The sequence below is a fragment of the Pan paniscus genome, chromosome 3 (genome assembly GCF_029289425.2).
Source record: "Pan paniscus chromosome 3, NHGRI_mPanPan1-v2.0_pri, whole genome shotgun sequence".
Lineage (NCBI taxonomy): Eukaryota > Metazoa > Chordata > Mammalia > Primates > Hominidae > Pan > Pan paniscus.
The window spans coordinates 152,448,488-152,472,882 of record NC_073252.2 but is presented as its reverse complement, the minus strand read 5'-3'; the positions used below and the strand labels follow the sequence as shown (position 1 = coordinate 152,472,882).

Here is a 24,395-nt window from a genome sequence, read left to right as displayed (position 1 = left end):
CTATTTGTTCAGTTATTTTGAGGTCATTAGTGCAATGTTTTTCATATTAGCTGATGTCATTGCATAAGTCAAGGGTAGTAAATCAGTGACAGAGAAAACAGAGATAATCTGTCCTGCCCAGCAGCTCTCTGGCTCGAAGGGCAAAGACTTGCCGATACCCATTGTCAATACACTTGTTGATACTTTTACAACTCATGTCAGGCCCAGTCTCCATAGCACAAGGCAATTTGGGCTTAACAACTATTTACAGAGCATCTACTTCATAGCAGGTAGTTTGCTAGGGGCCGGGGAGACCTTGGCGAAGCCTTAAGTCTAAAAGGAAAGACAGAAAATGAAAACTACTTACAATAATTAGTGTTGAGCCTAAGATTGGGGGAGGTGAGGATTTGGGATTGGTAACTTAAGGATCTAACTTTCTTCAGGGGGAAACGAACTTCAAAGGAAAAGGGCTTTTAGACTTGAAACTTGGTTTGAATGACTGTACAGTTTAAGTCATGCACCTGGCACATAGCCAGTATTTAATAAATATCAGTTGAGCAAATTCATGAACATATAAATGAACGAATGACTAAAAGGAATACTGATTCTCGTTGTCTAAATATGCATAGGTTTGAGGTACTGTAATAAGTTGTTAGTCTCTGTATATATTTTCCTTGTGTTACCTTGAAAAACAGTTTGAGAACTACTATCCAAAGGGAAATTAACACTGAAGAGTTGGAGGCCAGGCTGGACCAGAGCTCTTGGGGCAAGCCTGAGAGCAGTGCAGTTGTGACACCTGCAATTTGTTAGTCATCTTTAGTGGGAAAGCATATGGTGGGGAAGAAATAGGAGATGACACCATCTCTTGTGGAATGTCTCCCTCTACTGGCTTAGATGTCAGTTTCCATTTCTTATGGGAGCTGACATAGAGCATGGTAATAAGGGATAATAGGACATTTTCTCCTACAACAGGATGGAGATCACAAGAGCTAAGAAAAGATAGAGATGCTCTTCTGCTTTTGTCACATTGAGACCCACAACCATTAAGGGTGTAATGAACACCTCTGGGAGTGCTGCTCCCTTCTCCTGGAATGACCACTAAAATGGAGGTGTGAAGCTCCAGTGGTCCTGTCAGTACTACAACACCCTGACCCTCTAACCACAGGTGACCAAGCTAGGGGTAGACAGACCCTTTACGCAAGCTAAATCTACCAGATTGTCTCTCCAAATTTGATATTTGCTGGAAGAAGAAGGAGAAGGAGGAGGAGGAGGAGGAGGAGAAGAAGAAGGGGAAGGGGAAGGGGAAGGGAACTGGGTCAATTGGCCTGATGTTATATCCATGGCAGCATTTTAGAGGGAAAGCCTACCAACTGCATCAACAGAAGTAACCAAAACTTCCAAACATAATAATTTGATTCTTCACAACCCAATCTGTGAGACACCTGATGTCCTTTCTATAGTACTCATTTTACGTTTCATTAACCTTGACTGAGATGATTTTTGGCATTTGTTGAGAAAATTAAGATCAAATTTTTAGGAATCAGACTGGCTGTCTTATTTTTAAGCATAAATTGCAGGTTAGAAAGAGAAGCTTTATATTCAAATAATGTAATCAATCACTAAAAGTTTTCATATATTAAGCATATGGGCTGGGTGCGGTGGCTCACAGCTGTAATTCCAGCACTTCGGGAGGCCAAGGATCACTTGAGCCCAGGAGTTCGAGACCACCTTGGGCAACGTGGTGAAACCCTATCTATAAAAAAAATGAAAAAATTATCTGGGCATGGTGGCACACACCTGTAGTCTCAGCCACTCCAGCTCCTTGGGAGGCTGAGAGGTGGGCGGATTGCTTGGGCCTGGGAGGTTGAGGCTGCAATGAGCTGAGATTGCACCACTATACACCAGCCTTGGTGACAAAGCAAGACCCTGTCTGTCTCTCTCTGTCTCTCTCCATCTCTCTCTCTCTCTCTCTCTCTATATATATATATGTATATATGTATGTATGTATGTATTTTTTTGTAGAGATAGGGTTTCACCATGTTGCCCAGGCTGGTCTTGAACTCCTGGCCTCAAGTGATCCACCAGCCTTGGCCTCCCAAAGTGCTGGAATTACAGCTGTGAGCCACCATGCCCAGCCCATATACTTAATATATGAAAACTTTTAGTGATGGATTACATTATTTGAATATAAAGCTTCTCTTTCCAACATGGAATTTATGCTTAAAAATAAGACAGCCTGTCTGATAGTATTAGCAGTGAAACTCTAGGGAAAATGGGAACTTTTATTTTGGTGCATGTCAGTAACATGCATTTCAAAAATTTCAAAAATCTTTCACAATTTAATAACTAATAAGTATTTCTGAATTAGATTAACAATATTTTCTGTAAAATGTGCACAGGATTAGACAAAGGTTTAATAAAATTTTTATGAAGAGTTACAGTTTGATGAGAAAGCATGAGCCCTATAGATAAAAATGGGCAAAACATATACATACATGTATGTATATCCATATATATATTTTAAAAAACACAAACATGTACTTGAAAAAATATGGAACCTAGATATAAATCAAAGAAAGCCAGAAAGGCTGGTTTCTAGAAACACGGATACAATGTTAGGGAAGAGGGAGACGTGGGCAGAAAAATCTCTATCCTCTCCACATAATAAAGAGGTAACGACAAACTAAGAAAAAGATGCAGGTTGAATGAGGATGGACAAAGTATGCTATTGGGTCCAGGATCTCCCTTCAATCCTTTGTTATTTGCTCAATGTTTCAATCTACTTTGCTGATATGGTTTGGCTGTGTCCCCACCCAAATCTCACCTTGAATTCTAGTTCCCATAATCCTCATATGTTGTGGGAGGGACCTGTTGGGAGGTAATTGAATCATGGGTGCAGTTACCCTCATACTGTTCTTGTGATAGTGAGTGAGTTCTCACGAGATTGAATGGTTTTATAAAGGGATTTCCCTGTTTCGTTCCGCACTTCTCCTTCCTGCTGTCATGTGAAGAAGGGCATATTTGCTTCCCCTTCTGCCTTGATTGTAAGTTTCCTGAGGCCTTCCCAGCTCTGCAGAACTGTGAGTCAATTAAACTTCTTCCCTTTATAAATTACCCACTCTTGGTATGTATTTATCAGTAGTGTGAGAACAGACTAATGTATGTGCTAACTAGTATTTTGTGTACTAGGTTTCCTTGTGGGGAGAATCGAGGCCCACTTTAGGTTTAGATTAGGATGAAAATAGAAGCTGCCTGTGTTGACCTCTGACTTCTAGGTTACATTTATGCAGCTTTCTCCCCTTTTAGAACAACGGGGATAATTAGTATCATATAACTAATGCTTATGGATCAAGTAATTCTGTGCTGGTCACTGTTACTAGTACGTTACACTTAATTCTTACAATAACTCTATGAGGTAGAGTAGTACTATTATTCCCATTTTACAGATGGGAGAATTGAAGTACAAAAAGAAAAAAGTTACCCAAGATGATGCTGCAGGTAACTTGCAGAGAAGGAGTTGAATCATGGCATTCTGACTCTATACCCTTACCTACTATGATGGACAGTTTCTTCCTGTTATGTACAAAGCTATTTTTTCTCTTGTATTGATGTGGTGTTCCTACCTTAGCAAAATGAACACCTGTGTATGTATATCTTTGCATCCTTCTATGAAGATTATATATAATACATACAAACATTGATACAGACATACACACTCTCACACAAACACACAAACACACATACATACATACCAAGGACATTTTTGGAAAGTAAATCCATTGTAACAAAAGGTATGCAAACAATTCTGGGGCCAGGAGTGGTGGCTCACACCTGTAATCCCTGCACTTTGGGAGGCCAAGGCAGGAAGGGTGCTTGAGCCTAGGAGTTCGAGAGCAGCCTAGGCAACATAGTGAGACACCTGTCTCTACAAAAAAATTAAAAAATTAGCCAGGCATCATAGTGCACACCTGTAGTTCCAGCTATTTGGGAGGCTGAGGTAGGAGGATCTGCCTGACCCCAGGAGGTCATCCACTGAAGTCTAGCCTGGGCCACAGAGAAAGACCCTGTCTCGAAAAAAATTGTCAGCTTATTGCTAAACTGCCTATGAAAGTGATTGCCACCATTTATACTCTCATCAATATTTAGGTTGTCCCTCATCCTTGCCATCACTTGTTGTTGTCAAATTTTAAAATTTTTTGCCAACCTATTAGGTGAAATACGTTATCTTATTGTTATTGTGATTAAAATTTCTTTCATCATGAGCACACTGAGAATCTTTTCAATTTACATATCAGCCACAATGTCAGTGGTCTTTCTGTGAACTGCCTGTCCATGTGCCTTGTCTTTTGAGTTGTTCATTTTTTCTGTTGATTCATGAGAGCTCTTTTCTTATTAAGAAAATTAGCCCTGTGGCTAACATACACATTGCCTATATTTCCCAATTTTTCATTTGTCTTTTAACTTTGCTTATGATATATGCAGACTTTGGCCTCATTTTCACTGAGTGGAATTTCAACAGCAGCATCTGCTGGGCTGACATGTTTGAAAAGGGCAGCAGATAGAATGCCTAATGCCTCTTTGAGTTCCTTCACCAGCTGCCAGGCATTCAAAGCATCACAAAAGTTTTTAAATCCAGGGGCTCCATTTAGAACTGTGATGGGAAGCTTAGGCTTCAGTGTGTATAGCTGCACAGGAGTCTGATGAGGGATCATTCTGCACTGCAAGGGCATCTGAGATATTCCTTTACTGTGCTATTTCCTGAGGTAATCTGAAATTGCTTCATCATATTGTGCCATATAAGTGAATGTGAATGCCTTCAAGACTAACTGGCACCTAGTCTCCAAGAAGGTGTCCTTACTCTTGGAGCTCTGCCTCTCTGTGGACACTGCCTCATAGTCCTCTGACACACCACTGTCACTGGATTGTGGTTTTTGGTGGCATCTCTCAGTAAAGTTACTCTACCAGTATCAATGTGCTCAACAGCCTCTCAACCATTACACCTGGAGAAGCCACTGTCTTCAGGAAGGGATAGAGATTACAGGCAACAATCAGGCCTGGCCATGTCAGCATTACCTTTTGGGATATTATGAGCCAGGATTCCAGCATGGATTTCAGGATGCAAAATTTTCACAGCATTTCAGGAAATCCTGTCAGCTCAGAGACCTCTCTGACTGCCAGACCAGCATCCCTGAGAGCTTTTTCAGTCCCTCCAGAAGCAGCAGTAGTGGGGCCACATGCACAGAGAGGAGGGAGGTCCCTGATTCAGGTTTTCACGTCTCTTAATTTTTTTTTCCTTTAGGTCTTGCACATTTTAAAATGTATTGCTATTTTAAATAAAAATCCCTTTCCCTGCTATATTTTTAACTGCATAAAGGAAAACTATTGATTTTTAATAACATTTTTATACTCAGTGAATTTTCATATTGTTTCGAATAGTTTTTTCAATTGGTTTTTCAGGTATAAAGTCATACCGTTTGCAAATAAAGATAACTTTTCATCCCTATTTCCTATTTTACACAATTTAATTTTTTTGTCCAATTGAATGACTAGTGCTTTCATAAAAAATAAACGTGGATAATAGTGGTGATGGTGGACATCCTTGTATTGTGACTAATAAGAATATTTTTAATATTTCTCTGTGAACATGATTCTGGCTTTTGGTAGCATATTTCTAAAAGAAAGCCTAAAGTGTCTAAATAGCATTATGTAATATAAATATAATGGGATCTATAAATATGAATTAATAATAATAGTAAAATATTCAATCAAATGCCTTACTCTTCTTAATTATTCATGTCAAAAGGTATTTCTGCTAACTAGACTGACTGTTGCAAATATTTCTACAGATAAATTGTATTTTGTAACTAAGTTGCTAAGTTTTATAGAAACTAAATAAAATTTAGAATTAACTTACTTAAATGTAATGGAAAATATTTTTCATTGTCATAAAATTTACAAAGATCAGAAATACAGAACTGAACAGTCCTTTTATAAGCAATTATCTGCATTACACACACAGAAAGACTGTGATTAAATTAATGGTTAATGAAACAGCAACTTTTCGGAGTGAGCACATCACACACACACACACACACACACACACACACACACTCACAGACCATCCTTCCTACATGTTCAGTAGCTGCAACTTCAAATCAAAATTAAAGTCTCGGCTGGGCTCAGTGGTTCACACCTGTAATCCCAGCACTTTGAGAGGCTGAGACAGGTGGATCACCTAAGGTCGGGAGTGCGAGACTAGCCTGGCCAACATGGTAAAAACCCATGTCTACTAAAAATACAAGTAATTAGCCAGGCGTGGTGGTGCACACCTGTATTCCCAGCTACTCCGGAGGCTGAGGCAGGAGAATCATTTGAATCCAGGAGGCAGAGATTGCAGTGAGCTGAGATGGTGCCACTGCACTTCAACCTGGCCGGCAGAGCCAGACTCCGTCTCAGAAAAAATTAAGCTCTCAAAGCCACCTAAACCCATATTTAAGTGTACAATATAATAGCTTACTTATTCATTCATTCAATAAATATTGAAAACTTACCAGTTGCAAGTCAATTAGATTCTGACTGTGTGATAGTAAACATCATGCCATATTCACCCCATAAGTCTACTGGGAAATACAGATATTTAAACAAATATTACAACAAAACATTCAGCTAAGAATGCTGGAACCAAGACATTGTTATTTCTTCTGTGGCAGTATAAACACCAAAAATATTTCTGTAAAATAAAAACATTTGTAAATGCCTGCAAATATTTGTAAGTACAAATTCTTATTTGTAAAGGTAAACAACAAAAGTCATGATTATGTTCAATATTGTCACTTATTTTGTGATATAGTGTTGTGGGTTGAACTGTGTCCCCCCAAATTCACATTATGAATTCCTAACCCCCAGTATCTAAGAATGTGACCTTATTTGGAAATAGGGTATTTTTAGATGGAATTAGTTAAGATGAAGCCATAATGGAGTAGGGTGGGCCTTTAATTCAATATGATTGATGTTCTTTAAGAAGGAGAAATTTGGCATAGGCATATGCACAGTGAGAACGAAATGTGAAGATGAAGGCAGACATGACAGTGATGCAGCAGAAGCCAAGAAATGGCAAAGGCTGCCAGAGAACTACTGGAAGTTAGGGGAGAGGCATAGAACACATTCTCTCTCACAGCCCTTAGAAGGAACCAACTTTGCCAACGCCTTTATTTCAAGCCTCTTGCCTCCAGAACTGTGAGACAATAAATATTTGTTGTCTAAGCCATCCAGTTTGTGGTACTTTGTTACATCAGCCCTAGCAAACTAATACGCATGAGATGGGGCTTCATGTAGTAGAGGATGGTGAAATTGTGATAAGTAAGACCCGAGGACTCTCTCTCTCTCTCACACACACACACATACACCTTGCTAAGATATTTATAACTGACAGTTTATAACTGATAGTACAATCTAATTATTCCCAAAGTCTTTCCAGGCATTAACAGGAAGAACAGCCCCTTCACTGTTCCTTATAGTCCCAAAAGCTTGTTTCAACTATGCTACAAGAAAGTATCTGCTAACACTACCTTAGTATTTAGGCAAATTCATAGCATTGTGCTAAACAATTAAAGACCAAAGTTTTGGAAGAAATGTCCAAGTATCATTTTTCACAGGTTTTGACCTCAGAAATTCAAATAAACAGTGATAACTCCCATGATTACTTCCTTTTGAATTAACGAACAATTTCAAATATGAAATTTAAGGGATGGACATACTGAGCCACACAACTCTAAAGAACATTGCATATAGTGTTTTTTAAAGCTTGTATATTTAACCCTCTAAGTTGAAACAGGAAAATAAATAGTAATATTTATTATTTTATAAGCATCAGAAAACACTTCCTATAAAAATATCATAAAAAGCTGATGAAAATGGCACTCAAATCTATACTCATATGACCTATCACTGTTCAAGAGCAAAGGACAATATTTGAAGGAGAATAAAAAGAGTTTCTGTATTAGTGAGTTTAAAAAATCTTGCCTAAAGAAGGAGGGCTTTCCTTAAAACTTGTATTCTTGGTTTTACACAGACGTAATACTAATAATTTATATCAATAAGTTACTTGCCGTGTCTGCTTTAAGGACAGCCCTGAGGGCCCGTACGAAGAGCAGTGGTGACACCTGCTGTTCAAATAAGGCAGCTTGGGGTGTCAGCCAGGCCATGTGTGTATCCCGGAGCCCTTCAGGAATCCAATTAAACTTGTGGATCCTTTCTCCAGAAAATAAAACATACTCCCATATAAATACAAAATTTTCCTACAATATACATAATTCATGAATCCCTGAACTAAATAATAGGGTCACTTGAGTTCTATATTTATCTAAAATATTGTAAACTTTCAAGGGGATGACATAATTCTATAAATTCATGACAGTGTTTTAAAAGGAGCAAATTCGAGGCAATTTACCTCAATCATTACCATGCTGTTATTGAGAAATTAAATTAATGTCTCCAGGATGATTAAATATGTAAAAAGTTAATAGGTCCAACTAGACAATTAATATATTGCCATATATATTAGTCTTGCTTAGGTTTCTATGGTTTTATTGTCATTTCAAATCATGTTATTTTCTATAGTTATTATTAATAGGTGAGTATATTATTTAGTTCATCAAGTATATATTTTACAATTATGGTATTTTCTTGCAAGGAAATACCATCACCTGCCACCTTTACAGAAAAGCAATTCTTAGGCCAAACTCACAGTTAAATTCAGAGATGCTGTATCTTCAAGTAAAAACATGACCTTAAGGCAGGGCTCAGTGGCTCATGCCTGTAATCCTAGCACTTTGGGAGGCCGAGGCGGGTGGATCACCTGAGGTCAGGAGTTCAAGACCAGCCTGGCCAACATGGTGAAACCCTGTCTCTACCAAAAATACAAAAATTAGCCGGGCATGGTGGCGGGCGCCTGTAATCCCAGCTACTCCAGAGGCTGAGGCAGGAGAATAGCTTGAACCTGGGATGCTGAGGTTGCAGTGAGCCAAGATCGCGCCATGGCACTCCAGCCTGGGCGACAAGAGCGAAACTCTGTCTCAAACAAAAACCCATGACCTTAATGTTTTTAATGAATTTCCAAGTAAGGTTGATTTATATTGCTATTCTTTTGCTAGATTTTTTCCCCCTCTCAAAGTGTAAGCAGTATGCTCTCAGGACAGGATTAGTGAAACTGAAACAGGGCCAGTAAAATGTTTGTCTATTTAAGTTTGTAAATGCCTAAGTCCATCCATTTTTTTTTTTACATAGAAAAATAATTGGGTAGGGTTGATCACAAACCACAGATTTTACCAGGGTAGAAAGCAAAAATACCAATACTTGGCACAAGGATATGTATAAATAAAAATGGCTAAAGTCTCCAATTGTGTCTTTCTTCTACCAGCTTTGAAAAGCTGTACCCTGGCATTGTTGAAGCCACAATAATCAGCAGGCAACTAGGAAATGGCCAAGAGCTATGCAGTTTTAAGAAATAAATAAAAAAAATCTATTAGCAGAAAATAAATATGGGGTTTTGTTATATCTACATGTCAAAATTTTCCAAATTAAAACAGCTATTCCTCAACGTTCACTTAACAAGTGTTTACTGGACTGTTTAAGCGAAATTGTTTTCAGGTGTTAAGCCTACAAGTGTCCAAGTGCTTCTCGCCAGGATTAGAACCAGGAGACACAAAGCACGCAGGCGACCTCCAAAGAGATCAAGGTAGTGGAAATGCCTTAGATAGAGCCCACGGGAGTTTGCTCTCCAGACGCTTAGGTTCTCTGAATAAAAAGCGTTAAGCTTCCGGGGAATACAGCACGAACAACCAGGACCCCAACTAAGGCAGAAAACATAACTCTAAGATTTCTTCAGAGGGACGAGTGAAACCCTCCACCCAGGCCCTTCCAGGAGTCTCCGGCTTTCAGCCTCGAGACTCCGCCCTAGAGGCGGTCCCGAGGAGGGAGACCCGCCTCCTGATCCTAGATGGCCGAGGGAGACTAGCGCGCGTGCGCAGAGCTTGCATCACATCCGCCGCCTGGGCGCCCAAGTCCGGAAGGTGCTGCACAGCTGTGGCGGCGGGTACTGCGTTAGTGATTAGAGTTTCTTCCCTGCCGGAGGTGGGATACACGGTAGCATCATGGTCGAGGTAAAGTGACACTGGGTCTCTCAAGAGTCGTTTGTCTCTGGACTGTTTTTTTGGCAGTGCGCGTGGGGGATTGAGAGTACTTGGAGTCCAGAGAGAAAAGAGGCTACGAGGGGAGCTATTTGGCCAAGGCCGGGTGGTCTCTTCTTCGGGTTTTCGGGGAAGGGGTAGAAGCCGGATGAGAACCCGAGTCGGAGGTTCAGCCTGGGCGCGAAGCCTGAGATAATTCGTCCAGTCCTCGTTTGACTCTTGGGAGCTGGAAACTGTCCTCGGAGGCGGGGCCTCTGTTGGTGTTCGATCACTGGTACTTGCCGCCCTCGGGGCAGTGTCAGTGATTCTGTGCCCTAAAAGATTGGTAGTCTTCTCTATCTTGCGTTCAGGTCGTCTCTTATTTCACCTCTACCCCCAGAAAAACTTGCCATTCTTTACATCTTTCCCTGGCATGAACAGCCAACGCTGTTAGCTGGTCTTGTCCATCTTACCCCACATGTTTATTGATTCCATTCACTCTTCTCCACATCCCCTGCAGTCCACCTTAATTGAGACCAACATCATCTTTCACCTGGACTGGTGCATTAGCTCCCCGTTGGTTGGTTTCCTTGCTTCCATTTTGTTCTATAAGTTGTTCTGTTTAAAACGTAAGTTGTTCATACCTTTCTTGTTTAAAACCCTTTACTGACCCTATGTTGCTAGAACAAAATATAGGCTATTGTAATAGTCTAAAAGACCTTACCTAATCTGGACCTTGTCTACCCTTGCAGCTACAAAGCACCATCTCATCCTCCATACACAGCTGTACTGCGCTCCTTGTATTATTTCAGTTAACTGAACTTTTTTTTACATGACATTTCCATCAGCCTGGTTCGTTCTTACCTCTGTTTTGTGCAAGGCTAACTCCCTTTCTGCTTAAATATCACCTTAGTGAAATCTTTCACAATTATACTTAGTCCTTCGTTCCCTGACTCAGCGCCTTGCTTGTTGCCTTCATAGCACTTATCAAAATGTGAAATTATTTTACTTTTTATTTGTCTGTTTCCTCTTGAGCACAGGGACCATGACTACCTTTTTATCATTCTATTGTGAGATTCTAGCACAATACCTGCTAGACACACAGTAGGAGCTCAGTAAATATTATTGAGTAAGTTAAACTCCGGCATCACTCAGTTGCTAAACCTGAGGTTCTAGCCAAAGAGGAGCTTCCTCCTCTTCTCTGAACTTGACTCCTGTAGCTTGCAACAAGTAGCTATGGTGAGTGGTATAAAGCTTTTTACATATTTAAACACGTGAAGTGTATAATCAATCTGACTTTAGGTTATGATTTGTGTAATTTGTAGATAGGTGTGTAATTACATTCTTTTGTTTTAGGAGGTACAGAAACATTCTGTACACACCCTTGTGTTCAGGTCATTGAAGAGGACCCATGACATGTTTGTAGCTGATAATGGAAAACCTGTGCCTTTAGATGAAGAGAGGTTGGTGTAGTTTTTTTTTTTCAATTGCTAAAATACTTAACATTCTAATACTGGGGGAAGAGAGCAGGGAGAGGGAGTCCTTTAAAGATAAGCTAGTCATGGGCTAATTATTCAATAATGAGTGGTGTTTTGGCATAATTTAAGCTGATTTAACTTTTTTTTTGGCCTTTTACAGTAAAAGTTTCATTAATTAATTGCATTTTACAAATACCCAGTAATTAAGAGAGTCCCTTTTAGGTGTTTTATTTTATAATCAATCACTTTGTATGTGCTTTCAGCTTCCCGCTGCTCTCAGAGCCTTGCTGAGCTGAAATTGTACCTGGCCAGTACCTCTACTCCCATCTTTTCTCGTTAGTATGATGAAGATTTTTGAGTGGTGGCATATTTTTGGTTCTACATATCCAGCTTCAGTCTGGGATTGCATTATGTGCAGTGTTCCTTCTTTGTCCTTTACCTTTTTAAAATCTACTTAACTCCTCAAACAAGCATTTATATTTAATTTATAAAGTAGACTATTTTTAAAAGTAATATAAGTGCATTTCTTTTTAAGATATTGAACCAATTAAGTACTTTGATTAGTTCTAACTAACCTGTTTGGATACATCTAGTAAAGGTTGCTATAGAGTTTTTACTATATTTATATTTTGAAGGAAAGTATATTGACTTTGAGGTTTCTTAAAGGGTATGTTAGTTTCTGTATATCTTTCAGTCAGACCCTTGACAATTTATCATAAAAGGTTTTCTATTTATTAGGTAACAAACTAAAATATTACGTAGGTTTAATGAATGCTGTGTGGTCGAATGTAAGCAAAAGAACAGATATGGTGAGGAAATGCACTTGGAAATTTTTGATTCTTTTAAATACTACTTAAAATCATACTAGAAACTTTTTCTACATGAATGGGCAAACTTAAGCTAAGTGTTTGTTTTAAAGTATTTATGGATACGTTCTTATGTTTATAATTTCTAAATAGTCACAAACGAAAAATGGCAATCAAGCTTCGTAATGAGTATGGTCCTGTGTTGCATATGCCTACTTCAAAAGAAAATCTTAAAGAGAAGGGTCCTCAGAATGCAACGGATTCATATGTTCATAAACAGTACCCTGCCAATCAAGGTGAGTATGGTATTATCAGAAATGTCAGACTTATATGTGAATTTTAAAAACAGAAAAATAAAATGTGTTATTTTTGCCCCTCCTGGCAGGACTTATTGTGGTCGTACAGTATTTAATGGCTGTACCTGTATTATAATGCAAGTTTTGATCCTCATGGGAATGCTGTTGATGACTTTTTTCTTATGGGAAATAAAAATGGTAGTATAATGATGGCAGAGATTCTTAGAGTGTGGAGAAGGTCACAGTAGAGATTAAAGGAAAAAATTGGAGAATATTCTTAACCTGTGAGGATACCATCTATCTTGTCTGTAATTCAGAAAGATGAAATTAAATACTGAAATCTTAATAAGTAAAGAGAATTCAAGATTCCACAGGAAACCATTTGCTTGGAAGAAATACCAGAGTGGATTGTCACTTGATAGGAGGGCTTCTTTGTATACCATTGCTATATAGCAAATGGTCAAGGACATGGTTTACAGAGATCAAAGCAAAAGTGATCAACTTCCCTTATTTCTGAGGCTTGACTTTAGTTGAGAAAATTTGATAGATCCAGTTGAAAATTTAATATTACTTGATACATTTAAAGAGATGATAACTTTTGTATAAGGTAAATTCACTACTGTTTATTTTTTTTGTGTTTTTTCTAGGACAAGAAGTTGAATACTTTGTGGCAGGTACACATCCATACCCACCAGGACCTGGTTAGTGAGCTGTTATATATTGAAAATGTCTTAAAAATGTCACATATATTTTCACTAATGAGCCAATAATGAGATTCTTGTTGCCTATAAAATACAAGATAAGCTCAATAGCCAAGCATCCATGCATAGCTTTGTAGGTGATAATGAATACTCATATGCCTTCATTCAGCAAACATTCTTAAGTACGTATAATTTTTCAGGCAATGTGCTAGGAATTCAAAGACAGTAAAACTGTTGCAGGCCTAGTTATTTATTATCTGGTGGTTTAGGCAGACATGTAAATATCACTAAGCTTGTAAAAATAATGGAAATGTTAGAAGCAGTATCTGAGAAACATGTCCTCTGTCTGTATTAAGGCATTGGTCCACAGATGGAGTGGCCAGTATAACAGGGTAGAGGACAAAAGGCTTAGTATGTAAAGAAAGTACAGGGAAATTGGGTGTTTCTAGTTTTAGTAAGTTACATCCACTCTTGGAAACATTCTGTTAGTATTTGAGGAATTGCTAAATACTGACTTGAAACTAATACCCAAATGTAATGGAAATTAACTTTACTATTCTGGGCCGCTTTAATACCATGTGGGCTGTGATCAAATCAAATTTGAGTTACGTGTTATTAAGCAGTATTTATTGTAGAAATTAAAAACAAAGATGAGCAAAACTTAATCAAATTTGTATAATATCACTGCCTGGAGATAATAAACATTTGGTGTATGTTTTCCTTCATAATTTTATTTTAAGTGCATGTAAATGAATAATACACAGCTACTAAAAGAAGTTCATTTTTCATTTTAATAGGGGTTGCTTTGACAGCAGATACTAAGATCCAGAGAATGCCAAGTGAATCAGCTGCACAGTCCTTAGCGGTGGCATTACCTTCGCAGACCAAGTATGAAATATTATAATTACAAAGATCTTAAAAGCATATTTCACTGTTCACATTTTTTCTTTTTAAAATTTCCTTATAACTATTATATGACATTTTCCTTTATCAGGACTGAATAACAACTTAAAATAAAGGGTTAGTTTTGCAGAATACATGACTGGAGGCATTAATTACTTTGAATATATTATTTCTTTTGCCTCAGGGCTGATGCAAATCGTACTGCACCTAGTGGAAGTGAATACCGACATCCTGGGGCTTCTGACCGTCCACAGCCTACAGCGATGAATTCAGTAAGTTTTTGTGCATCAAATAGCAGGTTTCTAACTTTTGGAACATGTTGCCTTATTTCCCTCTTCTTTGGAATTATTAAGATAAATAGCAGCCTGAGCTAGTCATTCATATTTCATAGCCCTAAAACTCAAGTTGGTAGTAAATTAACGTATTTTTTGGAATTTAATTCTGTTATTTGTCTACTTGTACATTGTGTGTAATATATATTTTGATAAAGATAATGTGATGTTGGTATTTATTGCCCACTATTAAAAATGCAAGGAGAGTTTTTCTGAAACTTGTGTTAGTATGTATTGAATATGAAAGTCTTTTTTTTTATTAAATTTTAAGTTGGTATGTACAGTTATCTTGAGTGCTGTTAGTGTTGTACTATTCATGGGCTATACAACTAGTCTTATAAATGAGCATTTAGAAATAAGTTTATCTGTTTGTAAGTAAATGGCAACTGGTATTAGTATGGTAGAAATAGTTGTTGAATTATTTTCTATAGTTATTTTATTGATTTATCTGCAGCATAATAAATATGCTGCCACTTGAAATAAGTGCTGGTTTTGCTTCTCAGCTCATTATGCAATTGATTTGACTTTATGAAGTGAATGAATGTGTAACCGCCACATCTCCTTTCCTCCTTTATTCCATTCAGAGCACATCTTCTGTCCAGGCTCTCTACCCTCCTTATGAGGGTATAATTTAAGCTTCTTGAGGGCAGGAACTTTATGGGCTTATTTATGTTTTGGATGACTAGATGACTGCTAACAATAGATGGTATATCAGGCGGTATACCTGTTAAAATAGTATTTAAATATTGTATTAGAAGATAAATAGAAGGAACTGTCAGTCTTTGCTGTATTAAACCAATAATGTTAAAATATGACAGTGAAAGGCAGTGGCATTAATACACTTAAAATGACTTTAATATTGGGAGCTTACATGGAGCATTTACTACTTTTTAAATCTTTGTAGTAACCCTATGAAATAGGCACTATTCTTCCCATTTTACAGGTGAGCCACATAGAGGTTACATGATTGTTACCTAATGTCAAACAGCTAGTAATTGGCCAAGCTGGGTTTTGAACCCGTACACAGTGATGTGTGCTCTTAAGTCTAATGTTCTGCCTGTCTGTGATTTTATAATTGCTTTTTTAAGTTAACATACAGAAAATTTTATTTCTTCATTTATGGAAAAATTCTTTTGTAAGTTCCCTCTTTTCATTTCCATTTCTGAATTGATATCATGAAGCCTTAGGTATGATGTCTTTAATAATAATAATGTCTCTTCTATGTCTAGATTGTCATGGAGACTGGCAATACCAAGAACTCTGCACTGATGGCTAAAAAAGCCCCTACAATGCCAAAACCCCAGTGGCACCCACCGTGGAAACTCTACAGGGTGAGTGACTCTGCATTTATTTTATTATGTGAGCCATGATTGCTTTGTAGTTGACAAGCACTGAAGAATAGAATAAGGAGGAAAAAGAGTGAATATGAAAAGCTGGTAGAGCGATCTGAGGTGGATTGAGAAGAGTCGTAGGGAGTATCTTAAAAGATCTCTTGGGAAGGTGACTTCCTTAAGTAAAAGTTATACTTTTATATAAAATAGTATGAAATGTCAAGATAAAGCTACTAAATATGGATGGCAGACTAAATAAATTTAGAAAAAGAGTTCAAAGTATTTAGTTTGAAGGTGAAGGGGAAAAACACCATATAAAGAAAGTTCTTTGGGCCTACCAGTTACTCTTTCAACTACAATAAATGAAAATGATTCAGAGTGTATCATCTAAAAGAAAATAGACATGCATGCTAACTTCAGCAGCACATACACTGAAATTGGAATGGTACGGAGAAGATGAGCATGGCCCTTCCACAAGGTTAACACAGATTCGTAAAGTGTTCCATACTGTTTATTTTGCATTGCTTGCCTATACCAAAATATCTCATGTACTCCATAAATACATTTCTACTGTGTACTCACAAAAATTAAAAACAGAAAATTTTAAAAAAGAAAATGTACATAGTAGGAAATGTACAGCTATACATAATTTAATATGTATCTTAAAAATTTTATTTTTCAAATGATTGTACAGTAAGAGCCTTTTTGTTTGACATACAGGTCTAATGAATTGTAATAGATGTATTGATTTGGGTAACCACTACCACAATTAGGATATAGATGTTACACCACCTCAAAAAACACCCTTGTGCTATTCTTTTGTAGTTACACTTTCCTTCACCTCTGACAATCACTGATCTGTTTTCTGTCACTATAGTTGTCTTATTTTTTTTTTCAATAATTTCAGTTCTAATTTATTTTTAATTTTTATGGCTAACATAATAGATGTGCATATTTATGGGCTACATATCAAATTTGATACAAGCATACAGTGTGTAGGCCAGGCATGGTGGCTCATGCCTATAATCCCAGTGCTTTGGGAGGCCTAGGCAAGCGCATCTCTTGAGCCTAGGAGTTCAGTACCAGCCTGGGCAACACAACAAAACCCCGTCTCTACAAAAAAATACAAAAATTGGCTATGTGTAGTGGCGCACACCTGTAGTCCCAGCTACTCCAGAGGCTGAAGTGGGAGGATCACTTGGGCTCAGGAGGCGGAGGTTGCAGTGAGCCAAGATCACGCCACTGCACTCCAGCCTGGGCAACAGAGTGACACCCTATCTCAAAACAAAAAACAAAGAAAAACATACAGTGTGTAATGATCAAATCACGGTAATTGGGATATTATTTCTTTGTATTAGGAACATTCCAATTTTACTCTTCTAGTTATTTTGAAATATACAATAAATTACTCTTAACTGTAGTCACCCTATTGTGCTACCAAGCTAACTAGCCAAACTAGTGCTACCAAACTAGCTAACCAAACTAGTGCTACCAAACACTAGATCTTACTCCCTTTATCTAACTATTTTTGTACCCGTGATCCACCCCTTCTTTATCTTCTGCCTCCCCACTATTCTTCCCAACCTCTGGTAGCCATCATTCAACTCTGAAGATCATTTATTTTTTAGCTCCCATATATGAGAGAGAGCACGCAATATTTGTTTTTCTGTGCCTGGCTTATTTCACTTAACATAGTATCTTCCAGTTCCATCCATGTTGTTGCAAATAACAGAATTTCATTCTTTTTTATGGCTGAATAGTATTCCATTGTGTGTATGTACCACATTTTATTTATCCATTCACCTCATGATGGACACTTAGGTTGGTTTAGCTGTGTCTTTTTGACTATGTCATATAAATGGAATCATACAATATGTACTTTTTGAGACTGGCTTCCTTCACACAGCTTAATACTTTGTGAGTCATTGAAGTTGTTGCAAGTATTAATAATGTATTCCTTTTTATTACTGAGTAGTATACATTATATAGATGAGCCACAATTTGTGTTGACTATTAACTCACTGAAGATAATTTCATATTATTGTAAAATATAATAGTCATTATCTTTTAAATTTATGATTTGAAGATGGGAGGGCAATTCAAACTCGGGCTGCAGTTAAACTTAAATACATTTTAACTTCTATGTTGGCCTGCCCATTCTACTTTGTTTTATACAGGTTATCAGTGGGCATCTTGGCTGGGTTCGATGTATTGCTGTGGAACCTGGAAATCAGTGGTTTGTTACTGGATCTGCTGACAGAACTATAAAGGTAATAATGAAGGAAGAAAAAATAAACATGACTTTGTGTTTGTCATGTAAGTTTAATCAGTTATTATTTCCTGTGGCAGGAATTGCTCTTGCAGTTCCTCTGTTATTTTAGACCTGAATAAGGAGTAAAATTTATCATTTATACTAATAAGTGTTCTAAATAAATATCTGTTTGAAAAGTGCTATTTAAACCACTTTTTCTTTACCTGCTGAATACCTACCACTAATTCCTTTATACTTACATTGTTCTCTCCAACTGGTTACAAAATTAAGAGCATGCTCATTCATAGAAAATGTGGAAAATATAGAGAATTATGAAAGTACATAGACCTGTATATAATCCTACCATTGTTAGATATTTGGATAAGTTTCGTTTTAGTATTTATTTCTGTAAGTATCAATACCTTTACTTCTAAGCTCTTTTCCTGTGTGTGTATCTTTTAAAAAATCATTCTTAGTATGTAATTTTGTATGTTGCTTTTTTCACTTAACGTTGTATCAAAGGCATATTCCTGTGAAAAATTTACCATCTTTTAAAGTGGTTGCATAATATATCATTTAGATAGTCTATAATCTGTTTTCCTATTATTGGACAGTAGAGTTTTTAGTCTGATTTTCACCATTACAAGTAATGCTGTTAAGTTTTGTATATAAGACTTTTTCTGTATTTTAAATTATTTTGTTATGGTAGAGTTCCATAAATGGAATAAATGGGTCAAATATTTTTGAAGCTGATACCCAAAGTACAAATTACTTTCCAAATGGGTGAATCGATACTTGCAGTGTATGAGAGGATCCTTTTCAGCACATTGGTTGTACATTCCTTTACAAATATCTAATATGGTAAGCAAAAATGGATACTTAATCTTTTTTAAAAACTTTGTATAAAATTTCTAATGAGTGTGAACTTTTTCATATCTGTATTTGCTGCTTTTAGGATTTCTTTAAGTTGTTGCCATCCTCAGTTAATTTAATACCATACTTTTCTTACTGTTATTATCAAAGATATCATTTATATAACAAGAAGGTTAACCTTTTGTCATCTAATTGCAAATATTTTTCCAGTTTGAGCATGCCAGTTTTTTTCTTGCTTTTATTTGGAGGGGAGTCATTTTGCAAAATTTTTTATTTTTACCTATTTGTTATCTTTTTCCTTTTGTCTTTGAAAGCTCAGTTTTAATAATCAGGATTCTAAAATTTTGTTTTGCAGTAACCAGTGAAAGAAAAAAATAAATATTCTTTGATTGCAGATCTGGGACTTGGCTAGTGGCAAATTAAAACTGTCATTGACTGGGCATATTAGTACTGTGCGGGGCGTGATAGTAAGCACAAGGAGCCCATACCTGTTCTCTTGTGGAGAAGACAAACAAGTGAAATGCTGGGATCTCGAATACAATAAGGTAAGTTTGGAGTTAAGGATTTAAAACATTGTGAACTACTATTTATCTTTCTAATTCTAGAAGTTTTAACTTTCCTGCTTTGTCTTTAGGTTATACGGCATTATCATGGACATTTAAGTGCAGTGTATGGTTTGGATTTGCACCCGACAATCGATGTGTTGGTAACCTGTAGTCGAGATTCAACTGCACGGGTAAATGGGATAGAGTTGTGTATTTATCTGTAAATATATTGCATCTTGTAGGGTGCACGTTTGGTTTCAGTGTCTTCAATTGATTGATAGAGAATTAAAGATAGCTGTCTTGAGTCATCAATATCCTAGTCCCTAAGTTTCTTAACTTGCATTTTTTTCCACCTTAGTCTTCAGTTGTATGGCCTCACCATGTTAGTGTTATTAGTGCCCTGCCCCTGAAATGTGATATTCTCATGTTCCATTCTGTAACAACTATTGTCCATTAGTTCTTTCATTCAGTAGTCTTAAAAAGTAGTCCCATCATACCCATTCTTAGATTTTCAGTACCCTGATCTTTTAGCTTTTTAGAATTCTTGCAAGTTGTCTCCTATTTATATGCGTCCTCCAGTTTGTAAATCATTATCTTTCACTTAAGCATTTTCTTTATTATATTCAGGCACTAGTTGTGTAGTAAATTTTCAGCCTTGAATTGATCCAGTTATCTTCTTGAGATAATGAATACCTATTCTCTTTCCTAATGTGTCTATTGTGTTTTTATAGATTTGGGATGTGAGAACTAAAGCCAGTGTACACACATTATCTGGACATACAAATGCAGTTGCTACAGTGAGATGTCAGGCTGCAGAACCACAAATTATTACAGGTATGATCGATACTTTTCAAGTTTACAGAATATTCATGTCAGAATCCATGTTATTATACATATACTTTTAATATTCATGATGACTCTTGCTCTGTATTGTGTTTACAGTGTTTCTGTGTCATATTTTAATCATGGACAATTGAAATGTATTCAAATGAAATTTCATTCCACTGTTTTTACCTCATGCTTTTTACATATCATAGAGTATGCCATACATAGTATCCTGTAATGTCTGACTAGAATACTGTGTTATGAACAATTAAGTATTATTTTATAGTGTCAAAATTATTTTTCTAAGAAATTGAAGTTAGAAGACAAAACACCTTGAGACTAGTAACCTTTAGAACTGATTTGAATCTTACTTTGCTCTAAATAAAGTTAGTAACAATGGATCTTTAATACTAGAAAATAATTCCTTTGCCTGATGTATTTTATTAACTTAAAAAAATCATTGAAGTTTTTTCCTTTTCACTAGGGTATACAATTATATATTTATTTGTTATTTGCATTTGTTTTAGCTGTTCAATTGACAGTGAATCAATTGTTGTCTTGCATTTTTTTAAAGAATTAAAATCAACCTAAAAATTTGGAACTATGAAGAAATTAGCCAAGACTAATTTGCATGTGATATGACTTTCATTTAGAACATATGTGTTTTGGAAGAATGCTTTGTATTTTATTTAACTTTTGCATTATTTTTCCTGGTCTATGTTTTGAGGGATATATGTGTTTCTATTACAGGAAGCCATGATACTACAATTCGATTATGGGATCTGGTGGCTGGAAAAACAAGAGTGACATTAACAAATCACAAAAAATCAGTTAGGGCTGTGGTTTTACATCCAAGACAGTAAGTGTATTTTCCTAATTAGCTTCTTGTTTTTCTTCAGTTCTTAAGATAATGCTGAAATGCTAGTGGTGTTAGCACTGCTTTTGGCAGTCATTTAGCTGCTGTCATTTCTAGGCCTGTGCCGCATAGGAAAGTGTGTTTATTTTATTTTCCTCATGCACTATTTTGCTTCATGCCCTATAAAACATGAGGAAAGCCTTCTACTTGATAACAAATAAATAATGTCAAATGAGGCAATGTAAATCATGATTAAATGCTGCATGTCAAAATAAAAGATATTAGTGGCTGGGCTTAATGTTTTGGACATAAATGATTTTGGACACTGAGACATTCATTGAATAGTTTAATTCTTAAGGAGGAAGTTAATATATGTAGAAAGAGAAATAATAAGAACCGTGAACATTATAGTCGGAGTATCCAAAAAGGTGGAGCATAATATCACAACTATTGTTTGTTGTATCAGATCACTCTGACACTTTTCTGGATTCTTCCTCTCCTTCCTTTCCTCTTCTCTGTCTTCTACTCTCCATACCCTTTTCCCCCTCTCTTCTTCCTTCCTTTGCTTATCTTTCTCACTCCCATTTCGCCTCTCCTCCCTCCTGTTCTCTCTCTTCCTCTTGCCCTCTATTCCTTTTCTCTCTTTCTTCCTGTCCTGTCTTGCTCTCCCTCCCTCCAAAAGAGTTGCATTCCTTTTCTCTCTTTCTTCCTGTCCTGTCTTGCTCTCCCTCCCTCCAAAAGAGTTGCATTCCTTTTCTCTCTTTCTTCCTGTCCTGTCTTGCTCTCCCTCCCTCCAAAAGAGTTGCATAACACATTGCCCTTCATGTGAAATAGGGCTTCTGCACATTTATTGCTCTGGCTTAGTGCACAGCATTAAGGAAATGAAAGGAGAACAAAACATTAATCTGGGACTTAAAATATACTGTTAAAAATGTGAAGGTCTGATTTAACCTTGAACAAATGTCTTAATATTTTTACATTTTGATACGACTATTTTGCTGAATATATAAATCATTGAGTATACAATGCAAAATATAACTGAAATAAACTTTTTAAAACCCACCACTTTATTTAACTTGGTTTACTTTGTCGTTAATTCTTTTTAATATTATTTCAGTTACACATTTGCATCTGGTTCTCCAGATAACATAAAGCAGTGGAAATTCCCTGATGGAAGTTTCATTCAAAATCTTTCCGGTCATAATGCTATTATTAACACATTGACGGTAAATTCTGATGGAGTGCTTGTATCTGGAGGTAAAATAGGATTTTTATAATAAATATGTTTAGTCTGTTATTTTTTCTTTTAATGATGAATAAACATTTGTAATGCTTCTAAGCTGTCACACTTAAGTATTATAGCAGCACTTGCCTGGTTAGGGCATATTTGCATGTTATTATGTGTGTTCATGCATATTCATATTACATGTAGTATATTTCATAGCTTAGTCCTCTTTGAGTTCCCATCTAATGAATCTCAGGGATTTATGCTGGGAATTGCTTAAAATTTTGTTTATTATTCTGGAATTGGATGTCAGATTTTCAGGTGCTTTTTAAGATCTATAAGTTCTGAACCCAGCGCAAATGAAAGTAGACAAACCAATATTAAGAGAAGGTGGAGTGCCTGTGTCTTATGTATTTTTATAACCGTAGTATTCCCATGCTTGGGCTAATGATGCTTCATAAATGTTTGTCAAGCTGTACTGCTGAGGGGATACCAGGTGTAACTAGATTTTTCCCTTTAAGCTGACAATGGCACCATGCATCTTTGGGACTGGAGAACTGGCTACAATTTTCAGAGAGTTCACGCAGCTGTGCAACCTGGGTCTTTGGACAGTGAATCAGGAATATTTGCTTGTGCTTTTGATCAGTCTGAAAGTCGATTACTAACAGCTGAAGCCGATAAAACCATTAAAGTATACAGAGAGGATGACACAGCCGTAAGTTCTGTGTTTCACATTCGTTAAGTAAAACAGCTATACCAATTTGGCAGCATATTCTCATTTAATTATCAGAAGGAAAAATAATCTTTATAGTATTTAAGATATCTGTCTTCTTGAATAGTGTCCATTTATATATTTCTATATTGTTTCACTGATGCCAGTGAATCCATGGATGGCTTTAATTTTATCCCAACTTTCTTTGTTATAGTTGCTGGGAAATGTTGCACCAAGAATAACAGCAAATAAATAGATTGCTATGTAAATTAATTCGAGAATCATAAGCTTTGGTGTTAGTAGAATATCCAAGTAGAAATGTTATTTTAGATGGAAAACTACAAACTAAACATAATGAATCCATCCATCTGTTATTAGACTTGGATAATGCCAGAAGTTTATCAACTCTTCCTAAAATTGTCAAAGAACTAAGTGTATAAAGCCAATGAATAATGTTAGATACCTTATTTTTGTTAGAAAGGAAGCCTATTAGACATGAAGCAAACTAATAATACTTTATTTTAACTCACTTTTCTATTTTTAGACAGAAGAAACTCATCCAGTCAGCTGGAAACCAGAAATTATCAAGAGAAAGAGATTTTAATGAATGTGGAATTTTTTCTCTCTCTTTTTTTTTCTTTTTAATTAAAAAAAAAAAGCTTGGCATTCATGAGGATATCCAGTCATTTTGTGCTCTGGCTGGGAATATAAAGGAGAAATTCACTTGCTTCAATCATTGCTGCTTCATATTTTACAATAAACTGTCCCCTGTCCCCTACCCCTGTGTTTTTATTTCTAAAACAATTTGTGATACTAGGAAGATGCAGATATCAAGTAAATGCAGGTTTATTGAACATAACTATTCTAGATGTAATATTTTGACAGTCTTATTAGAAAACCCCCTTTTTAAAAAAAAATGTATGAAACTGATTATTAGGACATTTGAAGGAGCAGTACTTTTTTTTTAGTCCTTTAAAAACTAATATCTGTGACTAATAATTTGAGATTAAAAGATTTGAAGTCTTAATTTATGTATGTTTATTCCAAAAACAGTTTTTGAGTGTATGTTCTACAAAGTTCTGCACTAGATACTGTTCAGGAAATAGACAAGTAAGA

At 36.4% G+C, this 24,395-nt stretch overlaps 1 protein-coding gene and 1 non-coding gene across 2 annotated transcripts; both read left to right on the top strand.

The window, feature by feature from the left end:
* The first annotated feature begins 9,973 nt into the window (after window positions 1-9,973).
* PLRG1 (pleiotropic regulator 1) lies at window positions 9,974-24,057 on the top strand. The gene is made up of 15 exons (XM_003822581.5): window positions 9,974-10,139; window positions 11,502-11,608; window positions 12,583-12,725; window positions 13,373-13,426; window positions 14,224-14,314; window positions 14,514-14,601; window positions 15,891-15,992; window positions 18,170-18,262; window positions 19,512-19,661; window positions 19,751-19,852; window positions 20,393-20,495; window positions 21,237-21,345; window positions 22,460-22,599; window positions 23,089-23,282; window positions 23,824-24,057. Exons 1-15 carry the CDS (start codon window positions 10,131-10,133, stop codon window positions 23,881-23,883), a joined length of 1,545 nt encoding a protein of 514 aa, XP_003822629.1. The 5' UTR covers window positions 9,974-10,130; the 3' UTR covers window positions 23,884-24,057.
* On the top strand, window positions 16,400-16,504 carry LOC112439677 (U6 spliceosomal RNA). The gene has a single exon (XR_003027927.1). It is a non-coding gene; the product is annotated as a U6 spliceosomal RNA (small nuclear RNA).
* Window positions 24,058-24,395: the final 338 nt, after the last annotated feature.

Excerpts from the sequence above, each read along its gene's own strand:
- PLRG1 (XM_003822581.5), top strand. Across the intron at positions 13,427-14,223 it reads TCCATACCCACCAGGACCTG|GGGTTGCTTTGACAGCAGAT; the intron begins GTTAGTGAGCTG and ends TCATTTTAATAG. Across the intron at positions 19,853-20,392 it reads GTCGAGATTCAACTGCACGG|ATTTGGGATGTGAGAACTAA; the intron begins GTAAATGGGATA and ends GTGTTTTTATAG.